This window comes from Cinclus cinclus, chromosome 1 (assembly GCF_963662255.1).
Source record: "Cinclus cinclus chromosome 1, bCinCin1.1, whole genome shotgun sequence".
In the NCBI taxonomy this organism is placed as follows: Eukaryota; Metazoa; Chordata; class Aves; order Passeriformes; family Cinclidae; genus Cinclus; species Cinclus cinclus.
The window spans coordinates 15,750,242-15,769,791 of NC_085046.1; the positions used below are offsets into that span (position 1 = coordinate 15,750,242).

The following is a 19,550-nucleotide window of genomic DNA, read 5'->3' on the forward strand; positions in this document are numbered from 1 at the left end:
GAGATAATCTGACCTACAAAGAGGGGAAAAAAACTTGGGAAACGTGGGAACTGACTTATTTGAAAGATGGCAGCTCCACAACCCACACACTGGGGAAAAAAAAACAAAAACAAAAAAACAAAAAAAAAAGGACAAAGAAATAATTAAAGAAGGTAGCACAGTAACTGTTGCTGAATTTTCTTTAACAAATACTGGAAGCACAGGAACACAGCCTTCCAGTGCAGAGCTTCTTGACAGAGCAATGATGAAAAGTGACACTCTAGGAAAAACATTCCTCAGAGACAAAACTAAACATGCTTAAAAGATGAAGACAAAAGAGCTAGCTGCAAGTCAATTAGAAAACATCTACTTAAAAAAAAAAGAACAAAAACAAACAACCAAACCTCTAACTGCTCTCAGTATCACTAATTATGCTGTTTCAGAATACTTCTCTCCCAGAAATATTCTGCAGTGCAGTAACGAATAAATGACTTAATTCTTTTGCAGAACAATACCCACTATTCAGAGAACCCCGCCATTCCCTCCCTCTGACAAAAGCTGTCAGATCTGGCAAAAGAAGAATAAAAGATGAATCCAGGTCCTGTGATAAAAAGACCTTCTGTGAGAAACCAAAAGTCTCTTCTAAGCATAGGGATGCACCCAAACTAGTGGAGAAACAAATGTGAAAATAAGTTACAAGCATCTACCAGCATTATAATACCTGCCAACTATTGCTGACAAAATTAGGTTATTCAGAGTTAACTCACCTGCAACTTTCCTCTACTGTGAGTCTACAAAAGACAAAATCTAAAATCCTAACATGATTTGCTCAGCCCACATACTCTGTATGCAACAGTAACACAAATCTAAGATTTTAATATAATGTTTATGCAGATTTAATATTAATTACATTTACATATTTAAATTATCCTACTACATGAACAATAGTAGACACAATATTTAGAAAAAGACAACTAGTATGGTTAAGTCTTCAAATTTTGGTAGTTTTCTATCAAGTATAAAACAGAATAGAAAATAAGTTTCCATGTGAAGAAAGCATATTTTAACAGAAGCAGCCAAGACCTGCTGCAAAACACAGATCATATATGCTGACATTTAGACAAAACCTTGCAGTAACAGAAGATGCTGTCACTCACTACTTACAAGAAACTGCCTTATAGTTCATTTATTGACTGCACTATAGTGATTATTTAAAAAAAAAAAACACACAGCACAGCATCTTTGTCTTGTCCTTTAGAAATAATTTGTTTGTACGAAAAGACCTTGTTTAAACCATGCTAGAAAATACAGAACTCTGCGATAAAAAGAGGTTAAAAAAGTTGAATACTGTGGAAAAAAATTTATTAAGTCTATACAAGTCTTCTGAAACAAACCATTGGCTTTGATACAGTAAATTCAAGTGAATACTCATTGCAATAGTATTTTTTTCATACAGAGATCAAGAAGCCCTATAGCTTCCCATTTAGTGTCTGTGACAGAAGTTTTATTTCTGAATAAGCAGCTGCACAAAGCAGACGTGATAAAGAGTCTCACAGTAACAGTGAGCTACAGTTGGGATAAACTTATATTACAAAAGGAATCCATACTGCAGTGTGGCAAAATGATTCACAATGAAAGAACAATGACATCACTCAGACCCCTTGCCAATAATGAAGACTTTCTGAAGCAAGTTAGAGCAGACCATCATAAAAACCTAGAGTGCAAGAGTACCACAAATTTAGTATATAAATATCACAGGATTAAAACTCCAGTTAAGCCATCAACTGAAGTAATGATTAAAAGGAAAACATGGCATCTCCCAGATTTGCAAAGGAAGCTTTCAAAGCATCTCTTCAAGAAAGTGCTGATGCCAACTAGGGCCTGTGCCAATTAGCATTTTAGACTGCACTGCTGAAAGACAAAATTTTAGCAGACTTGTCTAAGAACTGTATAATCCTGCTGCTTTTAATACCTTCAAAAAGCATTTCCTAGAAGAGATGAAATGTAACATTTATAGCTTATCCTGTTTCCAAGATCTGTGCACACTATACAGTTCTGTAATTTCAACAGAATTTAAAAATGAGACAAAGAGCAGACAATGCAGTATTTGTTAGATGGATTTGTTTAGAATAGTTACACAATTAACATATACAATTGTAAAATTTTTAGTGCATTTGTTCTTGCACATTATTTATGCTACTTATAAAAACCTGGAGATTGCAAATTGGGCATGCTTACCATAACATTTTCAAACTGGGAAAGCTGCAGAACGTTTTTCCTACAAGTGTTCACTGCCATGATACAAAACAAATATGTGCAAACTGCAAGGTCCCTAAAAATAGCATTTAATGACTTTATGTACAGAAAGATGTAACTATCTGTTTAAATATGCAAAGAATAAGCTTCCCGAAGTTTATAACATAGAACAATATCCACCACATGCTCCTCCTCCTCCATATCCTTCCTCCTTGTTTGATAACTTTACACCTCTGTTTTGGCTTTCACTCTCCCACAGTCCAGGAGTCTGAATTATTTTTTCAACAAGTTCCTCAAAGGCACACTGCACACCATCACATGTTTTTGCACTTGCCTCTGGAGAAGGGACACAGAAAGTCAAGTGTTAGCATAACTTCTGGTAACTTAATATTTCTCTTACAGTTAAGTTTCAACCTGCAACAGACTTAAAACTTCTACAACCTGCTCTTTAAAAACACAGTGGTGCCGAAATTGGCAACTATGTGGATTTGTCACCACACAGGTAGCACCTCAAAATACTTTTAATAGAAGAGCTTTCAAGCCAAACTGCACCAGAACATATGGAGACAGCTACAGCTTAGTTTTATTTTCCTGTGGAAAGCACTTGAGTAAAAACAATTAGGACTCTTGTCTGAAAAACCTGGTTGCTGTTCTGTATTTCAGTTTTGTACATTAATTGTAACTGTAATACCACCAGACCATACGAATCAAGGGATCCATACTGCAGGATTCTGGGTCAGTCTCCATGAGAAAACTCATCCGATAAAAAGCAATAAAGAATCTCATTCCTTTTGCAGTTAGCAAAATTCTAGGTAATTTCACTCTGGTCTTTACTATGACCAAGACTAAGAAATCTGCCCACAGGTTGTGTTATGAGAACAGAAACCATCAGAAATTGTTCAGTTCCACAGGGGCTTTTTCCCTGTTCATTTATGCAGCCACGCAGATACTTAACACATGTAGCATGCATATATATTTATATATATATATATATTTTTATATATATACACACATACACGTATATAGGTACACTTATAGTCTGATTTTCATTTTTGTTTTCCTCTCCCATGCACTAAGTAGCTTGTGCCTCAACTTTGAACATTTCCACATCTGACACTGTAGCTAAAAAGAAACACAGCAGGACGCTAAACAAAAATAAATCTTCAGTCAGAGATAAGGAATGCAAGTCTAAGTACAAGAATGAATGAATACATGCCAATGAACTGCTCTGCTACTGCAACCATCTTATAAAATAATTCCTTCTGATCCTTAGGTGAAACACATAATAAACACATGCATAAAGAGCCACTTCAACACCCATTTTTAAATTTATCATTACAAGACCTGTTTCATTTTGCAGCAAGATGAGACCAGTATATTTGCCCTAGTCATAATTATGCCATTATTCAATCCCACCCACCATTCCTAAGTTAATTACATACCTACCTGTTCTTGCATCCCAGTTCTAATAGAGATTTCTCTCAGGTACCAGCTATTTTGCTATACTGAAGGCTTGCCACTAGCACCAGTTTTCCCTCTTTCAATTGTGCCTGTTATTGATCTAGCAAGTCAGCTGGGAAAAGAAACCAGACAAAATCCCAAACCCAAAACGGGCTTCATCAGGTTACAGAGAGCTTGTACTCTGCCCTTCATCCTTATGCATCTTTACATAATCATCCACAATTAGAACAGGTATCTGGACATAGGCACAATTTTAAAAAAACAGGAATACCCATTATCTTTGTGCCCAGTGCAGCTGAGAAATATCATTAATTGGACTGTACACATTAAGACTAAATCCTACAGAAGCGGTACTTTTCCTTATGTAACAAAAATCAAGAAAAATCTCTGCAAACATCTATAACATACCTATGAACAACATGGAATGTTTTCTTGCAAATTTGAGGCCTTCATTTCTGTCAACTTCACGGTTTTCCTATAATAAAATAAACCATTAATATTCCTTATTAATAAAATACACCAGCAGATTACTTACTGCAGTTGAATCTGGTTTACCTTATCAATCTTGTTTCCAACTAACATTTGCACTATGTCATTCCTTGTGCAGTATGTTTCCAATTCATTTAACCAGTTATCCAGCTTGACAAAAGTATCTCTTCTTGTGACATCATAAACTGAAAGATATTAGCGATATTATTCCACAATATTTTTCCAAGAATTACAGCTTACATTACAAAAGGAGCAAAAAAGATAGTTTTTTGAATCAGGAAACTGAAGGAGTTCTTACTAAGGATTCAAATTTACCTTCTATAGGAACAACTGGAAAAAAAGTAGGACACCTACCAGCTCAAATCACTGATACAGAACAACTCCAAGCTTCAGCCACCTACAGTTCTCAGACTTGATACACCCTAGCTTGCAGGCTAGAGACTGTCCTTCTCCAAGGAACTCTACACTAGCAGATCCCTCATGTAGGATACCTAAAATCACTACACAACATCTATGCAAAGAGGATAGCATGACCTTCAGTACTGGAGCAATGAAAGTGTTTTTTTCCTTTAACATCCCATGTGCAGACAGGCATAAACCACTTCTGTCAATCAAATCTGTAACTCGGCTTGCATGAACAACTTTTTCTTTATTACCTATTTTCCAAAAAAATAGAGTCAGGAGCTAATTGAATAAAATGGGAGAGCAAATCCCAACAGCAGAACCTTCTATCTACCAAACACTGCTTGTTTAAAGCTTCCACCATTAAGTGGCAGGTTCAGTGCAACTAAGGGACAGGACATGACATGCTTTGACAGCACCTTCCTACACCAGGAAGATAACGCAACTCACAACTTGGGAAACCTATCAGGAGGTCACATAACAGATGTTATTCCACCTTAAACAATTTAACTAGACACAATATCTTATCAAGAGTCTCTAAAGTCAGAAGCAACTTCAAGAAAATTAAATGTACATCTCTGCCCCTACTTTAGTCAGCTCCTGACTCCTAGCAGTGGAGAAGCAGAATTTCAGAGCTCAGCGCCTAGCAAACAGACTTCCATACACAAAAAAAAAAAAAAAAAAATCACAAATGAGACTTCATTGTGAAGCTGAAATTATGGGTTTTGCCTGGGTTTCTCACACACAGATTGGTGTTTTCTACATGACCAGCTGGTCTTTTCTAAGTGATTCTGACTGTATAACATTCCATCAGTTGGGAGGCAAATAGCAAAAAACCTCAGCCAGATTCCACACTCCTTATGTTATTAATTTCACCAGGAAAAAACAGGGATAAGAAAAAGAAAAGCTAATCACATTGATACAGAGAGACTACACTGAGGAGAGTTTTTTTCACTCTGCACTTAGTAGGCACGGGCAAAAATAAAAAACAATAAATAAAAGACAAATTCATGACAGCACAAGGACAACAGCTCCAAGCTATCTGTTCAGAAGCAGTAGCTTTTATTCTCATGCAAAAATCAGAGGTTCTCAAGCTGGTCAGATTGACTACATGAGAAAGAGGTTGAGACACCAAGACACTTTAATATGAGTTGCTCAACACAGATACAAAAAATTTTAATATCAATTAGATATTATGTAAAGGTTATATGAGTTTGTGTAACTCCAATGCACAAGATAACCACAAACATTTGAAGTAGCATGCAAAGATATACTTACCTAGGATAACACCTTGTGCACCTCTGTAGTAACTGGGGGTTAATGTTCTGAACCGCTCCTGACCTGCAGTATCCTAATAAGCCATTCAAAAAGTTCCATTATTCAGAATGTGAGCAGAATGTAGTTTAGCTTTCAGGCATTCCACTTGTAATGAACATACAAAGTAAGATTGAAACTATATTCCTATAGTTTAACTATAGCAGATTAGCTGAGTTTATTCCTTCCCCTGTTCTTTTATGACACACTAACTTTGAGATTTTATGTAGTCCTGGGAAACACCTTTGAACAATTAGACATAGTATGTAGCTGGATTATATAATAGTAAGATGGCCATTTCTGCAAAGGCATTTGATCTGCAGCTAGCACTGCAGCAACCAGCAAGAAAGCAGCATAGCTGCAGTATAAGATTTTCTAACAAGCGTCACAGCCCATGAAAACAAAACCAGTTCCTTAACTTCAATCACTTGGTCAAATTAAATAGGATTGAGTATCTGGGTAAATGCACTAACATGCTATAACACAGCAGAAGCAGGAATAAGTCAGAAGTTTTTCTGGGTTTAAGCAAAGTTGAGTCTGCATCCAAAAATTTAAAAATTCAATAGGTCTGGGAAAAAACCCAAAACCCACCAAAATTAGAATGCTGTTTTATTATCAGAGATTAAGTTATAGTGCACACTCATTAAAGACTTTATGCACAGAGTATTTAAACAACTTTAATAAATTAGGTTAGAAGTGACACATGAAACCCTGTGGATGCCCTGACAAAGAACCTAGATAAGCTAACTGGACTTCAACATTCTACAAACCACTCAATGTCACACATCTAAAACTGGTTTTGTGTCATGACACACCTTCACAAGCTTTTCTTTTCCAGTTTACCTCAGGGTTATTTCTTTCTGTTTATCAAAAAGAAAGAAAATAAACCCTAACTTATCATTCCTAGTTCTGCTATCAGTGTGGTTCTCCTCCTGTATGCCTTTTATATTTTCTGTCAAGCCATTGCATTTTTTTTTCTTTGTCAAATCCATTTATTTCACTGATGATTGCTACTGTAACTAAGATATAAGTCCTGTTTGTTAGGGATCTATGAAGCACCCTCCAAGCTACAAAAGCACTGCAATACACATTTCAAGCTCTTCTGCTGCTACTTCCCAAGGAAACAAGGGTCTGATAACTTGCTTTTATGAGAAACAAAGTTTTATTCTTGCTTGGTACAAGAAGACACAACTGGATCTGACTATTCAAAAACCTGCTTCAAGTCACCTAAGTGTGGAGGCTGGTTTACACAATGGAGAATATTTTTTTTAAATTTGGAAGTACTTTTTCTTCACTTGCCATAATGGAAGTTCTACTTTTAACTAGAGCAGAAGTTGAACGGCTATGATTACAAACACTGCCCCTCTCTCCTTGAAATCCATCTGCTACAAATAATTCTGACGTTGAGGCTATAAAAGCCTTTGTATGATGGCTATGAAGTTTAGACAAAAATGAGCATGCAACTGCAATCCTTAACCTATTAATACACAACCTCAGCATTACAGGCAAAATTTAGTAGGGAAGTGCACCCTTCTACTGATTTAATACCATTTAATTCCTCCTTTTCCCTACTTCTATCCCAATTAGACCTGGAATTAGTACTGCAGAAGCTCACAGGCAGCAGAACCACTCCATCAGCCAACTGTCCCACGGCTCACTGCACCTTCTGAATGCTGCAGTATTAATGTCCCACTTCTCCAAATCATCTTCATATTAACAGAAAAGGATTCTATACAAATTATACATTACAGAAACCCTAGCTACTCCTAAAGCAAAGCAGCACATAAACAACTTAGGAGAGACTTACCCATATTGCCAGTTTAGCTTTGTTTCCATCAACTGAAATAGTTTTCACCTTGAAGTCCACACCTAGAGGAGAAAAAATATTTTAGTTCTTCAAACATATTACAGCTATCTTTGAAAAAGAAAGTAAAGAGAAATGGAAAAAATAAAATCAAACTAAAAAAAAAAATCTGTGTTTTTTGACACAAGCAGGAAGAGTAAGTTCCATTAGCTATTTATGAACCCTGCACAAAATGAATTATATAATTCATATGAATTCACTTTCTACTCATTACTCACAAACATTCTCCAAACACACAACAAGATAATGGCTCTGCTGCTCAGTCATCTACTCCAACATGCAACAATTCTTCCCCCTTCATGTGTCTTCCACCCCCAGGAACTAGCAGCCTATCAATTGCTCAGGGACAGGATGCACAAAACTCAGGCCAAAGAGAACAACATGTTAGTGACTGCAAATTTAAATAATACAGTGACACACACCTGTTTGAGAGGCTCTGCACAGTTATGATCCATTATGCTTTAATTTAACCCTTGGGTTAGTAATATCAAGTATCTAATTTTTCAAATATTTTGGAGCGAACTTTCACTTCCCACCAAGCAGCAGCTCTAAAATGAAGTATCAGTCTGGAAAGCTGATACTTCTATAAGAACAACTTTCAAGTGCAACAGCAACCTTTTTGTACTTGGATTTACAATGTAAATCATCACATTCCTTACCAGAAAAAGAACTTAACTACTCTAATAGAAAATTAGCAGAGCCTCAGGATGAGTATGCTGCGCTTACATTCCCAAATTCATGCAGATTACAAACAAATACAAACAGCTGCCAAAATACATTCAACTTAAAAGTAACAAAGGATATAAAGTATGATTAAGAAACTGTGTATCATAAGCAGATTTAAACTTCAGTTGCACTGAACTCCAAAAAAGCCTTGTTTTAAAAAAGATCAACACAATTTTTATTCCACTGTTTCTCAGCTTCAGCTCATTGGAGTGTTCCCTGAAGTGTCAGGTGTTTTTCAGACAACATTCTGCACTGGAAGAAACCCATACTCTCTTTCAAGGAAAATTTTCCCAAAGTACATCGATTTTTGAGTAACTGAACAGAACTTAGCTTTTTTTCAGGTACTAGGACTCCTAGTTCCTAACTTAGCAGTAATATAATGCTCAGTATTTTGCAAAAGAATAGGACATTATTCTACAGTTATGTTCACAGAAAAGAACAGTTGTTATTAACTTTATTTAAACATCAGTTCTTAGAACTTCACCTAGTTCACAGAAGACTGCGCTGCTAGCAATTTGACTCAATTTGATCCTAGAGAACATTCTGTTCTCTCCATTTTTCAGCACTCAGCAGTAACTTTGGGACTAAGAGAATCTCCTTCTTCCCCTGTAATTGCATGTTCTTTCCCTTGAACTCTGAAAATCCCCATCTGCAGTTCAGTCAGCAGGTCCAACAGTTCACAGTGCAATCTTTTATCCATTAGTCTGGCACCAAAATCTGTAACTGTAGTTATTACAAGTCTATTGGATACTTAACATGACAAATTAAAATACATCAGAGTAATTTCAAGAAAGCTTTCTTCCTTAAGATAAATATATGTATTCTGAAACCACAGTATCTTTCTACCATTCAGTAAACAGATTGAATATCTTGTGCCTATCTGCACAGTTCAGCAATTTTAATTTAATGGAAATGGATATATATACCTTTATGTTACTGTTGCTGCTGGTTTAAAATTAACTTTAAATTTTGCAAGAGCAATGCAAGTAAAGTAAGTAACTAAAATAGTGGCTAAACCCTATGCGTTAAACTGACTGTTAAAAAGCAAAAGTATAAAAGTGAACTAATAACACACCAAAATACAACTTTAAAAGTGATTGAGGTATGTAAAATACAATTCTAACAAACAAAGGAGCTCAACACATATAAAAGTTAATTAACAAAAAGAAAACTTTTAAATACTTAGGTTTTTGGTTGCCAATCTGCCGTAAGGAAAAACAAGTAGAAAAAATTTAAGGCTCAAGAATGTCTTGTTGAATTATAAAAAACAGTTATTTATACTTCCTAAAACCAACAGTGAATATAGACACGTTTGTGTGACAGGTATCAGTTCTGACCTTGCAAGAGTGTTTTATCTACCCCTGACAGCAGAAAGCTGACAGTGCTTTCCACCATGCCTTGGAAGGCAGCCAGAAACAAGACAGCACTACTAGACTGTACTCCTGTGTGTTAACACCTCCTGCCTCAGTGCTACACACTAACATACTATGGACTTACAATCTGCAAGAAGCAGCTCTGTCACTGATACTGCTGTCACAATCAGGCCAGTAATGCCACGCTGCATTTAGAGGAAGTACACAATTAGCTACAGTGTAGTATTTGTGTTGTAGCTAAGTGACAAGCTGGACGGCTTAGGAGTTTGAAGACTCCAAATGCAAGGAAAGCTGAAAAGTTAAGAGACATCAGATCTGTGCAATACATGGTTTCATTTGCAAAACATGGATTGCACTGGACACTTATCTAGACTCTCTCATACAAAGAGCAAGTAAGTGAAAATAAGCATGAGCAGTAAGGACAACAGAAAATACTGGCATACATGTAGTCTGGTAAGTATCACATGATGAAGTCCAACAAACAAGCCAGCCTCAAGAAATACAAGGACAGGTAATCTGCTAGGTAAAATACAACACGTTTAACACAACTGAAGCCCCTGAAGCTGAATTACTTGCCAAAAGAAGCTTATTCTTCGAAGAATATCACAGGATTTGTATTAAGTTCTGAAGAATAACCCACATGAAACAATCATTTAGTGTTTCTTTTAAATTGTACCCAGTAGGTCTGTGCAATCCATGAAGGTAAGATATGTCTCAACAGGTCATCACAGAGGACCAGCTGTGCTGCTGTCAAGGCTTTCCTCAATATTGTGGGTTTGTGTGCAGTTCTTGCTCTATCTTAAAGGAAACCAAACTAATCAAAGTTCTCCTCACTTTCCAATCCAAATACAAAATATATATTCATGTTAGTCAGTTCAGCAGTCAGTATGCAGATGACATTGAAAGAAGACATTGTAATCCATTCATTTTGAAAAAGCACCATACTCTTCAGCTTCAACAAGAAAGGCTTTAAAACCTCTTCTGTCTTTCTGTTTCCTAACTCAAAACAAAATAGTGTTTAATTAGCACAAAAAGAACTCCTAGCCAAGACTCAAAGTGTTTTGACATTTCACCATCGTGTAAGTACCTGAAATTGGCATCTAGGGTCTGTCTTCAGGCAGCAGAATAGTTACCTCTAGGAGCTCACTCCATCTGCTTAATCTATATGAACAACAAATCATGCCCTGAATTTAAAGCTGACATTTTGCTTCTTAGAAATACATTCACCAGGAAAGTGGCAATGCCAGTGGATAGTAGCTTAAAGAGAAAAATGAGAAAACAAATAAAAACCCAGATTCTGTCCTCTTCCACTTAAGTGGACAAAAAAATGAACCTGCTCTCCCCTAAGAATACTCAACACACCACACTGCAGGACTTGAACAGCTGGGACCACAGTAGCTCTACTGCACAGCACTACCTCAAACATCAGCTAAATGGGCCTAACATGATCTATGCCAGCATTTACTCAGTCTCTACAAACTGACTTCCTGACAAATGATCACATTCATTCCAGATTAGTATATTTGTTTCAGAACTCAAACTCTACCTGAAATAATGCTTACATTGAGTATTCTTCCTCCTTTTCCACATCAGAAATAGAGCAGAATAGGACCTGCCAGGTAGGATCTGCCTGCAGGAAACCTTGAATTGTTGCTATTTAACAATCAGTGATTAGCTACCACACATGCTGTTGTGCATTTTGACAAACCCAAAGAAGAATTACTTCAGGAAGTAATTCCTTAGTTTCTCAAAGAGTGCACTGATGCCAGTTTTTGACACAGATACAAAAAGTAGAATGAAAAAAAAAAAAAAAAAAAGAAACCCCACCATTAAAAAAACCCAAAAAATCCTCCAAACAATTAAAATGGCCTCTCAAAGATGGAACTACTCTTTTGGTATCCAAAACATCATGAAAGCTGAACTAGCTATTCTGCACTAACTTCCTGGCTCACATGGTTGATATATCAAGAGAGTAACAGGACCTGAAGTATATACAGTGCCAAAACTATTAAATTAGAATCCAAAATTGCCATCTTCACCACCTGATCTAATTCATTGCTGTTTCCTTCCACGCTATCCTCCCTCATAAACTGAGGTGGGGCAGCTTGCACAACCTCACTTTTTGTAAGCAATGGAATTAACAAAAATAGGCCATGCTCCTCCCCTTGGCTTTTCAGTGCTTTATATGAAATAGTACTCCTGAATCTTATTAATTTTAACGAAAAACAAGACCAATTTATTTAATTCTTAATAAATTAGAGCTGGTTTTGCCTACCAACAGCTGAACTCAAAGAAAAAAAAAAATCTATATAAGCTCTTAGACAGAACTCTTCCTACAAAGAAAGTAAAAAAACACAACTGAAATGTGTGTGAAAAAGTATCTCTATTTTCCATGATTTCAGTTATTACTTTGGCACAGAGTTCCATCACACTCTTAAAAGTTCCATTTTGCTTCCTTTGTGAACCAATCTACTTAGTTATCCTGCCTTCTGGGTCACTCTCCCCCAGCACAAACTGACCCATGCTGGTAGGTATAATACCAGCACAGCACTGACACGTCACTGCCTTTTTCCCCAGCAGCTCTAGATTCTTGGCTCTCTTCCACTTTTCTCAGGAGTCTAGCTGCCAAGGAACTGATTGCTAAGTAGAACAAAAAAAAAGCCACATTGTAATTTCCTCCCTACAGGGGAAAAGCAGAAGCCAGGCAGAGCCCAGTGCACTAAGTAGTGTCAGAAGTTGGAAGAGTTAATGCTACCTGATACAGAGTCTTAAGATAGCTACCAAGTATCATATTACATAGACACAAGGTTTGGATAGCAATATTATTAGTCAAAAACCTGACAGTTATTTTGCACAGATAAATCAGTAGGAGAGTTGTAGTTCTTACAGAAAGGCAAACATGTCTGAACTCCACTACACATTAGACAAGTCTGAACAAACCACAATTTTACACTGAAGATATTATCAGTTTTTCTAAGGTTGTATTAGCACATACTTACCAATTGTTGCTGCAAGTTCCGGGTCAAACGTATCATCTGTGAACCGCAGCAGAAGGCTGACAGGGGAAAAAAGAAAAATAAGAGATTAGTATTATAATAGCATATCCTTACCTTGCTAGAAGCCTATAAACTACAAGTCTGAAAGGAACAGCAAGATCACACAGCTAACTAAACTCACACCAGATTTTATTTATTTTTTTGTAGAAGAGAATACATGGAAAAAAGAAAATAACATGGAAAGAATAGAGCAGACATGCTCTGCTACCTGAGCCCGTATCTCTTCTCTGCATGTATTACCAAGAATGTCTGTTTGAAAACAAAGTACCACACAAGTTGTCAAATCAGTTGCCTGAACAGTCATGTGATCTGCTTTGCAAAGCATTTTACTTCAACTTTATTCTACTTTTCTTCTTCCAAAATTCAGTACAAAAGTAGTATTTTTTGTTTTGTTTCAATATTGCTTCACACAGTATTTCTGTAAGCTTGAGAAATAAATTCCAAGTCAGCTTTTCATCCCAGAAATAACTCCTTGAACTGGGCACACAGGGGAACAGAAAGGAAAACAACCATCAGAAATAAAGACGCAGAAGCTGAAGAGTAGAAATAGCTCCCCAATGTTTTATAATTTTGTATTTCTTTGTATGTAACGACTCATGCACATGACATTTCCCCCATCCTGATTAATGTGTTTGCTATCAGTAGAAAAGTTTACACCTAAGATTTAACAGCACATCACACAATAGCCCTGCAGGGTCCCTTTAAGTGCCCATAATGCCACCAGTGCCAAATGTAATATTTTTATGAGAGACAAAGATTCTGAGCATGCATTTTCTAAAATCAACAGCCTTATGCATCTGTGGAGAGAGCATATGGCAGGCAGCTGTTTGCTATGACCACAGCTTCTACTTATTTCCAGCATGGAGAAACAAAACAAATCCTTGTTTAGTTTTTGGTCTACCCCACCATCCTGTTCTTTTCCCCTCTTTTAGCATGTGAATTTAAAAGTCAAGTGCTTTTTAGCATTTGGACACAGTCCTGCATTGACAAAAACAGTGACCACTAAAATTCTCTTATTTCAATGAGGATGAGTGACAACTCCAAGTTAATCACAAACCACTGTTTGCTCACTCCTTACTCTAGAACCCCAAAACCACATGGTAGCTTTATTTATCAAAGAAAAATTAAAACGATATTTTTTTTAAATGACAGCACACAGGATTTTTATCAGTACCTTCAGTTGGTTGTATAAGGATGCTATTTAAGAGCAGCTATTTTTAGTTACAACCAACAACTAGTTTCATTCAGAACACAGAAATTATGGAACCCATATACTGCTACTAGAACAAAACCATCATTTTACCAGTCTTGCATGCCAAGCCCAGCCAACTTATACCTTTTCTTCATATGTAGCTATCATCTCCTACAAAGCATAGCACCCTCAAAGGGACCACGTGTAAGACAGCATTTGCTCTGAAGTCAGGACTCCAGCCTCTTACTCCACCATGCTAATACCTGTTTAATATCTGACTTTTCCTAGTCATCCAATAGGTAAGAGACACAAATTTAGAAATAATTCAATATTAAATTTCCATATGTGAACAACTGCACTGTTATTGTTTAATAGCATTTTTATTTCCTCCACATAATGCCTCTTTTAACAAGCTTTCTGATGTAAAGAAAAAGGTATATAAATAGGTATGCACAACCACTGTGTATTCGATCTGCCCCGGGAAAAATTCTTCCATATGGCCACTCATATATAAGAGATGACCTCAACTAAAAGAAATTTGCTCAGATCATGTCTGTCACCAGGGGCCTACTGTACTAATTCTCAATTCAGTAGCTAATTCAAACGAGTAACTGATGGATTTTTAACAACTACAGGCGCTTTTTTTTTCCTAATTAGCAACTTGTATGTAATACAGGGTCACAATCAAGGACACATACTGTTTTTACAAAAATATCAAATATAAAATTACGGGTATGATACAGTCCCAGATACCCTCCTACATTTATATCCCACACCTTTTAGTAAGAACTATGTTACTATTAAAAAAAAGTTATTAAAAAAAAGCCATACAAATAAAATCACGACTCCTTAGAGTTGGAATCTATGGCTTAGCAAAGCCATGAATTTGGCAGGGAGGAAGAAATCAACCTCAAAGTACCCGATAAAGCCTGCGATTACCAAAAAAAAAAACCCTGTGTTAGAACTACTTTGCTGCGTGCCCCTGCTCCCCGCACACACCCAATGCTGGGTCACTTGTGACTCCGCATATACATATTATGGACTAGACATAAACCCCCGAGCGCTGTGGTGATGTACAAGGGCACCTATCTCCCTACGACCTGGGGACGCTTCCCCGGGCTCAGGGCGGCCCAGGTGACCCAGGGCAGCCCGACAGAAGCCCCGCTTCATCTGTCTGCGGCCAAACCTGGCAGACACCGCTTTGACGGCGGTGCGGAGGAGGGGAGGGGTACCCTCTCGCCCAACGGAGGGCTGTCCGGGAAGGGGAGAGGGAGCTCCTCCCGCGGGCCCGGCCCTGCGGGGCGCAGGCCGCGCCCAGACGGCGTCGTCCGACAGGGGCCTTAGTCCGGAACCGGCCGGCCAGGAGAGGCTGTGGAAGGCTGGCAGGAGCCCCCTCACCTGGACTTGCCGACGCCGCTCTCGCCGATGATGAGGATCTTCAGAGTGGTCAGCACGTCCTCGTCCATCCCGGCAGCGCCCCCGGACCGGCCCCGACCGCCCGAGCTCCGTGCGCAGCTGCGGCGGCGGCGCTGCGCCTGCGCGGGACCGCCCGCGGCGTGTTTACAGCGGGAGGGGCGGGGCGGGCCCGGCCGTGCGCGCGTGCGCGGACCCGCGGCGGGGGGAGCTGCGCGCCCCGGCCGTGACCTGAGGGGGGCGGCGAGTCCGGCGGGGTTTGCGGCTGCTGTGGGGGTTAGAATCCAGGGCCGCGGGGACAAAGACATCAGATAGAACGGCAGAGGGGTATTAGACATGGCAGTGAGCTGCCCGGGGAGGTGATGGAGTTCCCGCTCCTGGAGGTGTTTAAGGAAAGACTGGACGTGGCATGCAGTGGTTGACGACGTGGTGATCGGTTGGACTCGATGAGCTCAGAGGTCTTTTCCAGACGATGCTGTGACTGCTTGCTCCGCAGGGAAGCAGCCGGCCAGCGCCCGGTGCGGGAGCAGAGCCAGCTGCCGCCTGCCACGGGAGCGGCTGGTCCGGAGCCCGTCCCCAAAACACGGGCTTGGGGACAAACCAGCACTGGGGCCTGCTGTGCGTGACGCCATGTGCTCTTTTACAAGCATCTTACATTCTCCATTAAAAGCCAAAAGTGTTGTTCGGTTTGTTTTTGTTTTTTTTTTCCAACAGATTCCTGTGAGAAAGTGTCTTTATAACCGGTTCAGCTAACCTGCTATTACGGCTTGAAACCTACCTCAGGCCATGTGTAAATAAGTGCAACTCTTCTAAAATTAAGAGTACATGTCAGATGTGAGCCTGAGATTCCTCAACCAGTGCTGTAGTCCTTGCCCAGCTGGGCAGCCTCTAGGCAGGCCAGAGACTGACTCCATCAAATATAAACAAATTCAGGCTCTTCCATGATCACATCAATCAGTCACACAACCAGTCACGCTAAAGAGATCAGGCCATGTCAGCAGTTCCAACAAGGCAGGTGAGGCCATCGTGGCTTCTGTCAGAACGATGGCTACAGAGGCCACAGCTCTTCCAGCAGAGTCCTGACTCTGCTGAGCAATTGCCTTCACCTGAGTTCCAGGGTCAACACAGAAATCATTCTCTTGGGATTTTGTGGTAAACCTCTCTGTTGCCTGGCTTCTTCCACTTTCAGAATTGGGTCTTCTGACTCTTTTACCTTATTTTTACCAGAAAAAATATGTCCCAGGATGAGTACAATAACAGTAATTATCCTATTAAACTATGGAAACATATTCTATAATTAAACATGCAAACGGCTGGCTGTGTTTACAACAGCACTGTGCCTGTTTATAATGAATAATCTAAAATTTGTTGAAGTTGTGACAGTTTCTGTAGTTTGGATTGTGCTTCGCAGTCATGCAAGAAAGCAGAATGTCTATACTCTCTAGTTTTTGTTGAAGTGGACAGGAACTGAAGGGTCTTAGCATGGATCAGGATGAGGATTTGAATTTGGAAGGTATATCCAAAGAGCAAAGTATTCTACTAAGGCTACTGAAACTCTTGAAATCAGAGAGTATTTGTATTCTGGAATATTTTTTTTTTCCCCACTGCAGCCATAGAATTAAACTATTCTGTGTGGATATTAGTCCTGATTCAGATCACAATCCTATACCTCACTCAGAATGAAGGTTTGGTCAGGATGGCATTCAAATCTTTGACTTTAATGATGAGCATATGCAAGAAAAGAGAGAAAACCTGCCTTAAATGAACAATTCTATAACTCATGGATGGGATGTCTTAGACCTTCTTAAGCATACCCTTTGAGAACAGGTATTTCTCCAGGTTGTAATTCAGGTGGAACTGTGTAGTCTCTCACTTTGAGATTGGATCTGAGTGCTGCAGTCAGCCTGTTCGCTGTCTGCATATCTATTTTAATTCTGGAAAACCAGGCCTATTGCAGGAGCCAGCTCTTGGGTAACTAAGGTGTCTCAGTCCTTCAAAACAAGATTACTTATTCATTGAAAGATGTACAATGATCAGAACACCTTTCAACAAATGTTTGTATAGTTTCTTCATTGAAGCTGTCTCTGAACTGGAAAAGACATCTAACATGCTGTCTTTTTCCTTTTCAGTATTCATCAGGAGTCCTTGCTTACTCCTAACAACTAGCCTAATCCCTTGAATAAGACTAGGAGGGTTTCTCTTCTTATCATTTATTGTCCCGTTTGATCCTGACCTTAGATGTGGGAGGGCCAAGACATAGCAGTGTGGTTAGCCCTGCCTGATAATCAATCTTCCTAGAAGAACATTGGAGATTTTTAATTATTTTATGCTATACTGTTTCCTATCGATTTCTTCTCAGTGATCTCTGCATTTCTGACAGAATGGCACAGAGCAGATCAATTTGTCTGCAGATAATATTTATAAATAATTATGCATATATACTTTCCTTATTCTAGATGCACTGCTAAGGGAAGCAGTCTGATGGTGGAAAATTAGCATAACTGATTCCAAGGCAGGTGACTGCTATGTGGAGACAGACAGACAGACAGACAGATATCAACTTTGCACTCAGAATTTCCCCTCATGCTTTACAGACTTGTACAAAGTCTACCTGTTTCCTGGTTTGATACAGGGCTCAGAAAAGTAGAAAACTGTCAGGTCCATCTCAGCTTGTGCAAATGTATATGATCAGTGTTCCTGAGCATTTGATTACTTCAGGGATGTGACAAAAAAAGGAAAGACATCTTGACAATGATATCGTGTACTATCACCATTAAAATTCCTTGTCCACTGTATTACAGACTTGGCTATATCTTTGGCCATGAAAACAGATGGGAAACTATAGTCACTCCCTTAAGGCTGAGATCTATTGTCAAAGGACCATTGCACTTCATGTACCCTCAAGGGACTGTAGAGCAATTGCATAGTGCAGTGCCCTTATGCAGGCACTGAGAGCAAGCAGAGGTGAGAAGGACCTCCATCCAGTTTGGTCCAGCTGAACCAGCTGCAGGGTAACCTAGGCAACAGAGATGAGTGTGTCAGTAATAATTAGCCATTACCGTGAGAGACAATCTGGAATAAAAACCAAAGAGCTCTCACAGTCACATTCTGTATCCGAAAGACACCTGGGAGCCTTTGGTAAGTTCACTTGAGCCATCTGCCTTACTTGCACAGCTTAAATATGGAAATAATGGTATTTGCTATAGAAGACTGCAGAAACAGTAATGGGTCAAGGGACCTAAGCTGCCAGCACTGCTTTGTTTAGCATGAGCTCTGAAATTCATGATGGGAGTGTCCCCTTAACTACATGGCTATCCTGCTGTCTCTCTGCCATCATAAGTGAAAACAGGCCTTGAAATGTATAGGTTCTGTTTAGGCTGTCTAGGTACACACAAGTCTCAGGAGCATGCACCTCTCTAGGTGCCAAAGTCCTTAATTCACTGACACTCTCAAAGATTTTCTCAGGCCAATCATGCAAGGTGTGCAGCAGAAGCTGAGAAGCTCAGCTACTTCAGAGAGGAGTTGTCAGCAATCTACTGCTGCAAAGACTAATCCTGCTTTCCTGTTTCCACATTGTGAGGCTGACCCATATGTTGTTGTGGCAGTGAGTCAGGAGTTATGATTCACAGTGAAACAAGCATGATTGCTAAACTCACCAGTCACTCCCAGAAGAGATGACACACATGCACACACTCATTCTTTTTTGCTGCTTCATAAAGTAATTTGCAAGGTTTGTAAAACTGGCACTGTATGTGTCATATTAATCTTTTCTGTGTGACATCATTAAACACATTCAGCACATCTATATGATTTTACATTCAGTGAATAAAAGCAAGGAGTGAAAGTGCTGCAGCAGTCCCAGAACTCTGGGCAGGATTCCTCTGGAGACCACACTGCAATGTAAATTACTCTGCTATGTCTGGCCACTACTTTTCTAAAGAATCCAGCCTATTTTTATGAAGAAACTACGTAATAATCTTTCTCTCCCCACTTCCAACAGCAGCCAGACCTGCACGCTCCCATCT

The 19,550-nt window shown here is 39.1% G+C and overlaps 1 protein-coding gene across 2 annotated transcripts; it reads right to left on the reverse strand.

Annotated features, from left to right (window-relative positions):
- Window positions 1–1,580: 1,580 nt before the first annotated feature.
- On the reverse strand, window positions 1,581–15,626 carry RAB18 (RAB18, member RAS oncogene family). 2 transcript variants are annotated; one of them, XM_062507105.1, is made up of 7 exons: window positions 15,511–15,626; window positions 12,864–12,919; window positions 7,709–7,770; window positions 5,866–5,938; window positions 4,252–4,370; window positions 4,105–4,171; window positions 1,581–2,571 (listed from the first exon to the last, which is right to left on the reverse strand). In XM_062507105.1, exons 1-7 carry the CDS (start codon window positions 15,576–15,578, stop codon window positions 2,393–2,395), a joined length of 624 nt encoding a protein of 207 aa, XP_062363089.1. In that variant the 5' UTR covers window positions 15,579–15,626; the 3' UTR covers window positions 1,581–2,392. The 2 variants fall into 2 exon arrangements, with proteins under 2 accessions (XP_062363089.1, XP_062363095.1); XM_062507111.1 differs by lacking the exons at window positions 4,252–4,370; window positions 5,866–5,938.
- Between the last annotated feature and the right edge of the window lie 3,924 nt (window positions 15,627–19,550).